This window comes from Diadema antillarum, unplaced genomic scaffold (genome assembly GCF_040938485.1).
Source record: "Diadema antillarum isolate AM-2024a unplaced genomic scaffold, OU_Dant_1.0 scf00000032, whole genome shotgun sequence".
Taxonomy (NCBI): Eukaryota; Metazoa; Echinodermata; class Echinoidea; order Diadematoida; family Diadematidae; genus Diadema; species Diadema antillarum.
This window is the reverse complement of record NW_027270921.1, coordinates 874,106-887,745: the sequence shown is the minus strand read 5'-3', so window position 1 is coordinate 887,745 and position 13,640 is coordinate 874,106. Positions and strand designations below refer to the sequence as shown.

At 37.5% G+C, this 13,640-nt stretch overlaps 1 protein-coding gene across 1 annotated transcript; it reads right to left on the bottom strand.

The window, feature by feature from the left end:
• Nucleotides 1-4,626: 4,626 nt before the first annotated feature.
• Nucleotides 4,627-10,502, bottom strand: LOC139741911 (transmembrane protein 17-like). Its single transcript, XM_071652486.1, has 4 exons — nt 10,376-10,502; nt 8,058-8,161; nt 7,314-7,427; nt 4,627-4,929 (listed from the first exon to the last, which is right to left on the bottom strand). Exons 1-4 carry the CDS (start codon nt 10,473-10,475, stop codon nt 4,627-4,629), a joined length of 621 nt encoding a protein of 206 aa, XP_071508587.1. The 5' UTR covers nt 10,476-10,502.
• Between the last annotated feature and the right edge of the window lie 3,138 nt (nt 10,503-13,640).

Genomic DNA, 13,640 nt, shown 5'->3' with positions numbered 1-13,640 from the left:
GCCTTAGAGAGCACCAGAGAGCATCTAGAAATCTAGGAACTTCGCGCTTCGTACACATCAACTTGGAGTCTCCCGTTTGCTAGGGGTTTCAGGCGGGAGAATCTCCAGATCAGAAGGTGCTTTGGGTTGGAGTCTTTGTCTTCCATAAGTGATGATTAGAGATCATTTCGAAATTCACTGCTTCGCACGTTCCCAGTTGTGTTGGGATTACAAACACTATACATCGCAGCTGGCAATTAAGGAGTCACGTAGGGGTAAATAGGATCCTCTTACAAAGTACTTACACACAGTTCAGTTCAGAACATTATACCGGGTGTCCCAAAAAAAGCGGAACGGTGGATTTTCAGTACTTTGCGTTCTAAAAGTGATATATTTTTTGACATCATTACAAAGAGCATCTTCCGCAGAAGGCAATGATTCCAAAATCATTAAATTTGGTTCGATACTTTTTATTCTACGCTAATTTCTGAAAATGCAGTCATTTTCAAATTTCGCCTGATTTTTGCGACTTATGAGATGATAATTTGAGTGCGACACGCGATCCATACGGTGAACATTGTGTAAGCTCGATGATGCATGTCAACAAAAGATACAGCTTTCACATTGGGCACGGGCCAGGAAAAAACAGTGTGTGTGTGTGTGTGTGTGTGTGTGTGTGTGTGTGTGTGTGTGTGTGTGTGTGTGTGTGTGTGTGTGCCTGTGTGTGTGTGCGCGCCCAATATGAAAGCGTTATCTTTTATTGACATGGATCAACGAGCTTACACAATTCACCGTATGGAACGCGTGTCGCATCCAAATTTTTATCTCATAAGTCGCAAAAAATTGAAAATGACTGCATATACAGAAATTGGCGTAGAATAAAAAGTACTCAACCAAATTTAATGATTTTGGTATCATTGTCTTCTGCGGAAGATGTTCTTTCTAATGATGTCAAAAATTATATCACCTTTAGAACGTAAGGTACTGAAAATCCACCGTTCCGCTTTTTTTGTGACACCCGGTATAAACTACTTGTACAGGTTATAGGGCCTTTATAGGCAGGGGAACAGCTCCAGCAAAATAATTTTACACACACACACACACACACACACACACACACACGCACACGCACATACACACACACATACACACACACAAAAAAGGTTATAACACTTTGGAGAGCTACTATTTTATAATTGTTAGCTATGGAGAGCGCAATGTTGGTTGTGAGGAAAGGGGAACTCTTCATATTTCCATTGATAACTAATTACGCTGACAAACGTCATGCATGACTGAGCACATGCAATTTAAAGACAACAATGACAAATTGCACTTTTCCAAGTTGGCATGTTATTGTGAAGGAACCATGCATGTCTCACTCCATGGATGAGATCTGTCAATGCAAGTGGTAAAATCATCAAGCCAGCCTGCACCACTGCAGATTCGTGTTTAGGGTTTCTTCTAACGTTTCATGATTCATAACCTTCAACATGACCACGTTGTCCTTCCCAATAAGGCGAAACCATTATCCATTTTACTCTCTTCATATTCAAGACATGGTTTGTCAGTGGGAGCTATGTGTTGAATATAAAAAGAGAAAATGGACTGTGTGGGTTGGCCTCTGTGGGAGCGACCAAGTTATTGAATAAATGGCCATATTAAAGGTTACAGACCATAAAATGCTAGGAGAAAACCCCTAAACACAAACCTGCATTCATACAGACTGGCATATTTGGCAACTTTCATTAACAGATCTCATCCATGCACTGAAACATGAATTGTTCCTTCACAAGAACATGCAAACTTGGAAAAAGTGCAATTTGTCATTGTTGTCTTTAAAGTTCATGTGCTCAGTCATGCATGACAATTGTCAACATAATTAGGGATCAATGGAAAGAGAAAGAGTTCCCCTTTCCTCACAACCAACATTGTGCTCTTCATAATTGACAATTATGAAATGGTAGCCCTCCAATGGATTACCTTATTTTTTATATGCTCAATCTCTCTCTCTCTCTCTCTCTCTCGCTCTCTCTCTCTCTGTATGCATATATATATATATATATATATATATATATATATATATATATATATGGTATTCACAATAGTAGTTCATAAGAAAACTCTGTGAAACACATAGTTTTGACAAAATGGGCGAAAATTCGTCAAAACTACATCTTCCACTGAGTTTTCTTATGGACTACTGTTGTGAATCAATTCTTTCCTGGACTCCGAGCAGAAACTATATTGAATGATTCATTGATTCATTCATAGGAAACTGCTGCACAGTAATGACAAATCATGAAGTGGACCATACAGGCCCACGATACATGTGGCCTCTCACTGTTTTCTGTGTTCTCTTTCTGATAGACTGTACATTCCTGTACAGAGCCATGATGAATATACAGTGATGGCAACCTTAGATGGCATAATTTTATATCAAATGCCCAAATCTGATTGCCGTACAGCTACACTTGTATTACATCCGATGATTTATGCTCTTGGGCTACAAAAACATACACAAAAATATTTAAAAATGAATGTCCTCAGTCCTAAAAATGAAATTATGATTCCTTAATAATGTAATATCAAAACAAAATAATGAACACATGTCAATTCAAAATCACACCATCCATATTTCAGTTACAGTATAAATTCACATACAATACACAATTTTAAGGTAGCTTTGATTTATTTCCATTAAAAACATGTTTCTAAAAACACAATAATTGAACAAAAGATCAATAACACAGGCAATCATGTACATAAGAAAAGTCATTGGTATCATACATACAAGTCAAGGTGAAAAAGTTGTGTGCACAGCACGATAAAGCAGTTCATCAAAAATTTGTATTGCTATTTACATCTGAATAAATAAGGGCAACATAATTTACATGTTATTTACAATTGATTGCTTTTCTTTTTTTACAGTACTAGTGGGTTGCATGATTGAACCCTGTAAGCTTGTACACCACAAACTATGACTGTTATACAAATTTTACTGCACACTACACACAAACAAAATGTGGTCACCAAAGTCATGTAAGGATAGCAGATGGGCTTGACCTTATTAACAGAACAGCAATTCTTCTTCTTTTTTAGTGTGATAAATGTTTGTTGTTTGCTGGCAGTTCTCCTGTCGTTTTCTCATTGCAAGTGATATTACATGACTGTGCCAATTAGCTTTGTAATTGTAATAATATTCCACAGAATTAGCTTATTTGATTATGAACTGATCTATTTACCAGCAGTAATGTGCTTCATTATTCCATAAACTGAATTGCACAACAATTTGTATCATGACCATACACTGCATAATAAGTTTTGGGCTAAAATTCTACCAACAGGAACATGATAGATGTGTAGGACCTGTCCGCGGTCTCTGTATTTCAAAATCTCCCAAGGAAGCAGTTTAAGTTTTTGTCAAAGAACATTTTTAATGCAAATGATTGTGTATATATCATTATATGCATGTATCAACTGGTTCCAAGTATACTCACATCTGTAGAGTACTGTCAATGACATCAGTAACAAATTTTGGTACAGGTCTTTATGACCTACATTCCATTTTCGTAATAAAATGCATTACTTGCAGTTTGAGTACATTTGTACAGAGTAAGATTCCTAAAGGAGTCATCTTGTGGGGTAATGAAATTCAATGGGGGGGGGGGGGGGGGGGGAAGTGTCCAAATATATTATAATACACATGTCTACAATATGTACTATGTATATATGAACGAAACCATTCTAGCAGTCAAATTTATGCTGCCAACACTTAAAAGTGTTGCACTAATTCCCATATTTGAAAAGTATTCAATGTATAAAGTTTATACAAATGAAAAATTAATGTCCAATACTGTACAGTAATTTCTTAATTTTGTAATAAGTCAGATATTGTAAATTAAGAGTTTGTGCAATTTGTGATTATTGAAAACTGAGAACTGAAGGCATCCTAGATTACACATTACCTGGTATATCAAAGCAATCCTAAAAGTGGAAATTCAATAATGCAGAACAAAAAATGTCAGTAAAACACAAGATAGTAATGTATGACCTTTACAAAGGTTTTCCTTTCTTATTCAGTACAAGATTTTTAAGATCAAAGGTGGCCTTAACACTCATATGGGCATGCTAACAAGAGCCCCATACTCTTCACATGCAAGTGCAATTCATTTACTTGTATAAGAGTAGGTTTCCTTGGTGCAGCAAGCAAGCAAGTGTACATCCCTAACAGTCTCTTGGGGCACTGCATGTAGACACCCTATTTCTCACATACCAGTAATAAATTGCTCTCGAGATTGTAGTGTGTTTCATAACTTTGATATATTCTCCCCCTCTTTTTTTTTCTTTTTAGGATTACATTACTTTTGGCAAATGCATGCCAATAAAGATCTACAACCTTGCAGCATCTAACAGAAGCAAGAATATGGCAAAAAACAGAAAAAAAAAAAAATCATTTTTGAATATGAAAGAAGATGACAACTATGTACAAAATTATGGTATGAGGCATCATCTCAATTTTATGATTGTTTTATTAAAGTTGATATTTATAAAACATTTTCTTTAAAAGTAGGATGGCGGGGAGGCAGGAAGGAGGGGAAAGGGATGGGGGGGGGGGGGCTTGGAAGGAGGCAGAGGGGAATGAGTGAATCACCTAAGGGGTGTGTATCGCTGCGTTGCCGTGGCGGAGGCGGCCGTGAACCTCCCTTGAGTCTCCTCCAGCATCTCGATGTCATCAAACTGCTGCAGGTGGAACTTCATCACCTGGTGCTGGGTCATCCGCTGCAGGGCGAGGTATCCGGCCAGCACGTCGAAGGCCAGGAAGAGGAGGAAGACCATGTGGACGGCGCGCTCGATGGGGAACGGCATGGAGTGCGAGTCCACAGTGAGGAAAAGGAGGAGGGGAAACTGGAGGACGAGAGTCAGAAGCCAAAATCCTGCCAGTTCAGGTACCTGTTGGTACAAATCACACGGCACAAACATTGCTGTCATCACAGTATGCATCAACTACATACAAAGTATGCCGTATTCAAAGAGCTTTTATGAGTGTGTGCTAGAGTGCAGAGTATGCATATATATGCCCTGTACTATTATTTTGTGAGCGCACGGGGAGCATGGGGCAGACGTGAGGCTGTAGGCTCACCCCTCATGCTAACATGCTAGCATAAGGGCAACCGAGGAGCAGCCAAATCAAGAAGTGCATACTTGCACGAAAGTTCAAAAGTTCAAATATGCACTGTACATGAAAAAAAAGAAATTTTACTTAAGCGTGCAAAGTCCGCCATTACTAAGTGGGTAATGGCAGCCCCCATGAAACCTCAGACACCATTGTAGAGTTCGCCCTCTAGTGGTGGAGAGGAAAAAAATCTCTTTGGCTGTATTATGACATGGACAGTACATGTACAAATGTACATGTATGTAAGTGCATTAATGTTTGAAGGTAGGAAGCACACAACACAGACATGCACACACAGTTACATAAAAAATTACTACAGCTTGTACTTATTTTCATTTTGTCAAGAATATACTTAATCAAACTGATTGAAATTAATTCCTGTACATAGTTTCTTATACTGCCTGCAAATAGTGCAAGTTAATAAATTGCCATCACGAAAGGCCCATTGCCCTTGATGTTCATCAGGTTGTTTCCGAAGATCTGATCAGTATTTGTTTTCTTATTCAGCTTTTTTATACAATCACTTGCTAAAATCATTCCAAATACATCTTTGCCAATTTCATGAAAAACTCTTGTCATCTATCTTGATATTTGAAAGATTCAGTAATTTCATTGATCTGTTTGGCATTTTCCTGATTCCTGATTCTTGATGCTGGTGACAAACACCTAAACAACTTTCTTTTGACAAGATAACTGTCTAACTTTAAACAGAATACCTACAGCGTCCTTGCTGAGTGAAAACTACATTATTTGATCTTCCCTTCAAGAATCATTCTTCAGGAATTCCATTTATGTTATTGTAAAAATAAATGCAGCCCAATATCAACTATAATCATAGACTTACAAAGCAAAACAAAATGCCATATTCAAGTTCAATTGAGTAAATTCAAATACAAAATGAAGCAGTTTAATTTAAATCAGATCTAAGAGAACAAAGTCAAATGGAATATCAAAAGTTTACATGTTTTCACAAATCATTAAAGGCATAAATTACCATTTGCAGATAAAACAAAAACCCAGCATTAGTGCTTTAAAACAGTTCTAAAATGTGAGTCAGGGATAGAAACAACCACTGTAAAAATTTGAATCCGTATAATTGATGTTCAACAATAGTTATAATAAGAATGTTTCACGACTAGATCGTCTACAGTTACGGTTCATTGAAAACAAACGTTGATATTTCCTTACATTTTAGGTTTTATTGCCAAAATTTTATATGGCAGGATGTTTTGTGACACAACAGACTTACACATACGATGCATCAAATATGACATCTTGAACATTTTTGAAATCACTGTTCCCAAAGGTAAACAGGACCTTTAATATTTCAAATTAATCACAATTCAATACTTTAAGTGCTTCACTAGGCTCTGAGACTTCACTTCTTTTTTATCAAATCAATGAAAAATGAAACACCTGTTTTTTTTAATCTAGCCTAAATGTCATTGTGACAGCCAAGAAATCATGACCTTTAAAGGGAGAGGGCTGCAGTTGATCAAAGTTATAAGGTACTGCAAAGAAGCAGGACTTATATGATATTATTGGAGTAAACCAATGGTAAATTTGTCTGCCATTGACCTCACTGCCTCCTGTAATTTGCATAATGTGGCTACAACTGACAGGTGCAACTATTACCATAATAATTTTATTACTCCACATCTGATTTGAATTAAACTACCAACTCCTTTGGGTTGTTTTTACTCCATGTAAGAAAGTTGACTAGAATATAGTGACACAGTGCTTTCCAGTAACAGGAAGTATTCCAATGTACAGTGCACATGTACAGATGTATCTGCTTTATTGCTGTACTCTCTTTTACTAGTACAGATATCCAAACAGCAGGAAAAAATGGCAGTTATCAGCCTCATGGTATAATCACATAATCTCCTCAATTTCACAGATAGTTGCTCTTAAATATCAATTCTCATATATACACAACCCTTCACTTTGTAGCTGAACAGATTCAAGAAGTTGTTACCATACAGCTGTATAAGTACTGAAGAACAAGTATTCATGTACTCATGTTTTTTGTTGTGTGCTGGTTGTTCAACACACACAAAGAATAAGAATTCACATCGCTTTTTGCTCCCAGCACTTTCTGCCAACAATTTACAATGTGCAAGATGCTGAGTCAAGTTTTAAAACACTGTGAAGCACTCACTCGTTCTTGGAGGTTGCCAAGGTAACCAAGATATAGTCTGATGACCTCAACTCCTGTTAGAACCACATACATAGTGATGGTAACAAACTGGTATATCTGGTTCAGGTGGGAGAACTGGAAACAAAGGAAGAGAATCAAAGGGTTAAAACAAATGTCTATTTGTTGTTGTTGTTGTTGTACTTTATTGGTGTACAATGCTAAAGTAGTTATCATCTTTGAGCTGTTATTTCTAGTTAATGAAGCATGGACCAAGCTGTTTGGAGCAAAATGCTACAAACTAAACCTAACATACAAATGTATCTGTAATGATTTCTTTTTTGTTGTTGTTTTAAACAGACAATGTAGACTAAATAGTACAGTTTTGACTGTCAATAAATCAAAAATCAAAAGGTTACAACAACGGTGTTTGTGCATTCATATGAAGTATTCACTCTTCTGCCTCAAAAGGATATTTAAGAGTCACACGCAATTACTGTTTTTTGAGCAGAGAATTGAAGAAAGATATTTCCTAGAAATTACATGAACATAAAATGGGAAAGACGTACAGATTCATTAATAAGAATATACATGGGCCTACATTGTAGGTACTTGTACACTTGTAGCCCAAGCAATGTTGCAGCGACATGGAAATAACTACTAAAAGCAGACACAATCATATTATCACTTCCTTATTTTGACTTGTCATACATCTGAACTCACTGCCACACCCGTCTCACAGCAGCAGAATGGAGTGCAAGCAATTACCTTTAGCTGTAGCATGACCATGCACGTAACCACCCAGATTGGAAAGAACATGACATTGAAGTACAGAGAAACTTGGAGAGGGAGGCTGGACACCATCTCATTACCTTGATAAATGGAAAATAAGCAAACAGTAGATAAGTGCACTTTTAACAATCCTGGAGAAATTCAAGCATAGAAGATTAAAAATCAAAATTGGGTCAAAACTTCTATTATTTTCTTTGTTATGGTACACTATACAATAAAAATGACACCATTGTATTTTTGGACACCCAAAGTGTGACCATCTAAAGTGCACATGCACACGAAGAAATCAGTTTTTGTGAATTTACAACAGTACAATATGTACACATGTCTATTCAGATTCCATTCCCTTCAAATACATGTACAATGTTGTATTAACCATGTATTTTGCTGCTAATACAAGAGTGCTTCAAGTAATGTACATCACATGAGCATAACATGTTACGTGTACGTACTATTGGTGTACAACCCATGCTTGAATGTTACCCCATGATTGTTGTCGGATCTTCAAGTTATTTAATTACTTTCTGGAAATCCATCCATTTGACATTCATACTGTCAATATCATCATTTTCAACAGTTTATGGGCAAATCCAACATAAGGTCCCCTCAGAAGGCAAAATTTCATCTTTGCTCACTACCGGTACTGAAATGTATGGTATCATTTGAAGCTCATGAGTTGAAGTTTCAAATTCCATGAGTGAGAAAAATTATAAAATGTAAATTTAAGCAAATTTTGAGGGCTTCATTTGCATGAGATATTGAGAGTGAAATACAGCGTTTTGTACGAGACATTTATAAAAATTCATTTTACGTGTATTCAAAAGAAAGCAAATAATATTTGATTGATACATGGACATAAGAAGTTCATCAAACAATTTGACTTGGTATGAAAATTTAGGGATTATGTAATTAATAATTATGCAAATTAGGTTGTGTCCTATCATGAGATGTCCAATACCTAACAAATTGGGGACATTTTTATTCATTTTTTTTTTAATTACTTAGGTTATTGGTCCAATGGAGTGCTATTTTTGGAAGTTCTAATTTATTGCTTACAGAAGTTAGATACCATAGAAAGAGAGAAAATAAAAAACATATTTTTCATCAGGCAATTAAATAATGCTACATACTCTGTATACATTTTTACATCTAGGATGAATGCATTACGTATGGGACATCCCCATATAATAAATTGAATGTGACTGTATGTAGCTACACACACTTGTAGCTAGGAAGGTCTCCCAGTACACAAATGGTTGATGAGCCTGCAGACATCCCAACTTTGTACTTGTATTAGTAGCCACTTTGAGTCATAGACACTTGAAACAATGGTTACTGGTACCGTCACTTGACAGTTCAATCACTAAGGGGGGGGGGGTGTGATGAAATACATTGTACACAATGTAAATTAGAATTAAAGGGATGGTATAAATTAGTTTTAGTAGGAATGGGGGTTCAGGTTCTAACTTTTTTAAAACATTTTACAACATGATGAAAAACTACTTATCACATGCCTATGCTTAAAATGTGAAATATCAAGGTGCGTACAGTTCTAAAAGGAATTCAAAGATAGTTTGATGAAGATCCATTTTTGAATGGCACTTCTGTTTGGGTTCGAATTTGCTATCATACTGTAAAATGATGAATGTTCATGTGCATTTGAATTTCGTGAATTTTGCGAGAGCCACAGGATTCACGAAATTAAAATGCACACGAAAGTTCTTGTACAAAACTTCTTGTCTACACTACACTTCACTAGACATGCATTGAATGTTACTGTTAATAGAGGCAACTCACAAAATTTCATGCCGCAAAAAAGGCCGTTGGTTCCAGTTCGTGAAAATTTCACACCACGAAAATATCGTGTTTACAGTAAATGAGCCCTGGCCCCCCGGTCACTGGTGTGGTCAGGTGGGGCCTGGCCCTGTGTAAAATAATACAAATTCAATTTCAGACTCGGACTCTGCATCTCAAGCCATCTGCTCCGACATCTGAGGCCTGTTTATTGCTTTTTGTGTGTCTGTAACTTTATATAAAATCTACTAATACTCTACGCCTCACTTATCGTGCTTACGGGAAAAGTGACAAGGGTTAATTTGGGCCATTACATTGGGAATTAATCCCATTAACGTTAGATGTTCTATATTGTCATGATTGTGTGAGGCAGGCACTACTGTAAGGGAAGTTAGCCAACATCAAAGTCAACGAGTGGAACCACACAACCAAACAGTGTCATCGCAACCTTCCACTTTTGATAGAATTTCCTGACCGTCTTGCACAGGCTATCCACTTACCTGGCTTTAACACATGGTGTTGTCGTCTTTCGGTATTCCGAGTAGGAAACACCACCTCAGTAAACGAGGTAAGTTTCTGTCTCATGTAATTTGCCGCCATGGCTTTCGTTCGATTTCAAAATCCTCACTCAGGTTTAGGTTTGTTGTTGTTGTTATTTTGGTTCGCAGGTGAAGCAACTTGCTAGTCTTACTTCCAGTCACTTTACACCACCAGCCACCTCGACATACGCAGGCTCCAGCCAGATCGCAGCTGGATATTGCTAAACTTACAGTGGCCCCTAACTGCGACCAGCAGCCCCAACTATTGAACTTCACGAACAGGGGCGGCGCAGCCGTGGGGGCCGTGGGGGCTCGGGCCCCCACACTTTTTGTGCACCATACAAAAGAATACATAAGGTGTCATCACTTTGGGCCCCCACACTTTTTTCAACCCGGAAGTACATAAGTGGCACTAAAATAGAAATACATTAGATAGAGATCTTGAAGTATGGCGGCGGTAAGGTTAAGTGTTTTCTCTGAAGACCTTTTTTATAACACCCGGAAATGGGAGGGAAGAGAATGAGCTGAGGACCTTTTTTTTTTTCCTTTTTTGCTTGTCACTTGCTTGTCAGCTGAAGAAACCCGGAAGTGGACTCGGGGAGAGATGAGCTGAGGACTTTTCTTTTTTTTTTTTTTTTTTTTTTTGCTTGTTAGCTCATGAAACCCGGAAGTGGGCCCCCACACTTTTGAAAACGCTGCGCCGGCCCTGACGAACCTCAATTCAGCCAACTGTCAAGACTTTCAAGTTTAAACTCACATAATTCCCATATTTTGCCTTAGAGCTATTTTGCAGCCCTGTAAGCTGTTTAGCTATTAAACTTCTGAGCAATTCAATTCATGATTGATTTTCAATGATCTTTCTATAATCATCCCCTTTCACCCCTTGGGTCTCCCCTGTAGCATTCTCCGTGATTATGACTTGCTCCACATGTACCGCACCCGTGTTGAAAAGAAAAGATCTGTCCGTCTAATCTTCCTCTAAAATCATCATGATAAAAATCTTTCTGTTGCCATTTTGAGGTCCTATCTAAAGAAAAACAAAATCGACCTCCATCGATGCTACATAATATGGCATTATAAAGGAAGGAAGGTTGAGGTTAAAATTACAGATCATAATATGTTGCGATCTTTCATTTCATTTCATTTCATCGTGAGGTGCCCACCTCCTTGGTTAGAAGGAGACAAATTGAAGAAAATTTCACACCCAATTGTTAGCGTTGTCTATCATATTATAAACCCGACAAATTCGTGTGACGTCATTTAATGGTGAAAATTTGATGTGTATAAGCCTACACTTCCGCGAGGGTCCACTTCTGAAGTGTTCAACGGGACGCGGGGGGGGGGGGTAGCACATTATTGTCAGAGAGCTCCCCCCCCCCCCGGCTTTCTCCTATTATCCTCCAGCGACCTCCTGTCTTTAAATGTATGTATAAATCATCCCTCTGCTCGTTTGAAGGCGACGGTCACTCCGTTTTCAAGATTAATGGGGCGTGGAGAGAGTTCCCCTCCCACGGGGGGGGGGGGGGGTTACTTTGCATTCATTTCAGAACTAAAATTCAATCATCTAAAAAATGCACACATTATATAGGCCTATACATGCTCAAATGCTTGGGAAAATTATTATTAGTGTAAGTCACCAGACGGTTTAAAAAAAAATCAAATACAGCTGTATTGAAGGAAAGTTGTAACGGCTAAGACGTGGTATTTAGGCCCTTGATCTGTCATTAAACTGTTCAGCTTGCAACGTGCGTCTGAACTGTGTAAAGTCCATCCCAGCTATAACATTTGGACGTTTTCTGAACTTTCTTGAAACGTTCTAAGTTCGTCATTTGGACATTTTGTCAAAACGTTTTCAGAGCGTCTTTTTGTGGAAGGTTTTCGATGTATTTAAAACGTTTCAAATGGACGTTATAAAAACGTTTTTTTAAACATTTAAAAAACCAACAAAAAACCTTTCGGAATTTCTAAGGACCTGCGGAAAACCTTTTGGACGTTAATGACGTCAGCAAAACATTTTAAGAATATTCAGAACGTTCTGTGGACGTTCGCGGACATCCAGAAAACCTTTGAAAACCGTCTATTTAATAGAACGTTCAAAAAAAACGCCTAAAAGAACGTTCAAAAAGTGTTATGACCCGTTCTAGAACGTTTAGATACCATTTCATATCCATCTAGAACGTCCAGAAAACCTTTGAAGAACGTCTAATGTTTATTTTTTATTGGGTACTTAAAAATATAAATAGTTATGAGATTATACTGGCACAATCTGGGATTAATGTACCCTAATCCTATATAATCTTATCCTAACCTGTTCCTAATGTCCTACCACCTATATACCTACACATCCTCTTCCCAATTGATATCGGTATCACATTATTTTATATACCAGCAAAATGTTGTAATGTATGAAGACGGGCATGGCCGACTAAAATTAGATCACACACACCTTAATTAGGCCAATTAACATAATGAAAATATCTCTTCATAACACAATTTGAAATTGTGAATAACTGAACAATAACGTATAGGTATACTAAAGTTTATTTTTAACACAGAAAGTTTGAACCCAGCATAAATCTTTAGATTTCAATGTTTTTTATCTATGTATTAGTTTTCAAATCTTATATTTTCTTATTTGAATATTCATGAATTGGCAATAGCCGCATGAATATTCATGTTAAAGAAACCAATGACGAACAAATAGCGGACCAAAGACTTTATTAAACGTTCATTAAAGACAAAGTCGACAAAGTCGACGTAGCAGACCTAAACATTGGGGGGAGGGGGGGGGGGGCAAGGGTTCAAACTTCTCCTGAATTTAATTCCTCATCTTCATGATGACAAATCCTTCAGGTATCAGTCAGCTTCAAAGTTTTGATAAAGGGGATCAAGAGGTCAGGGGCCCGAGATAACAAATCTACCTAGCAAACGAAACACCAATCCGGGGTAAAATGGAAGTAAAACAAGAACCGGTTTCTGCATTTGGATCTTGTTTTGAAAATTTGATTACATTTGATTCTCAATAATAATGGACGTGTAGGCCCTATGGCCGTTAATGCACCCATTACCATGCAATATGTTCCGCAACCAGTTAATTGGACACATTGTGCGCGAAACACCATCTTGGGTTTGTGTGCACAAGAAAACGTATCATAAAATTATTACTTTCAGTTGTGCATTGACGATTTTGCTATACCGGTACTGAGTAGGAACTGGCCATGGATCC

What these genes read in the sequence shown, in the direction of transcription:
- LOC139741911 (XM_071652486.1), bottom strand. Translation starts at nt 10,475, where the DNA reads ATGGCGGCAAATTACATGAGACAGAAACTTACCTCGTTTACTGAGGTG. An exon ending in TGGTCATGCTACAGCTAAAG is followed by an intron (nt 7,428 to 8,057) that starts GTAATTGCTTGC and finishes CTTTGTTTCCAG; the next exon opens with TTCTCCCACCTGAACCAGAT. An exon ending in TTGGCAACCTCCAAGAACGA is followed by an intron (nt 4,930 to 7,313) that starts GTGAGTGCTTCA and finishes TTGTACCAACAG; the next exon opens with GTACCTGAACTGGCAGGATT.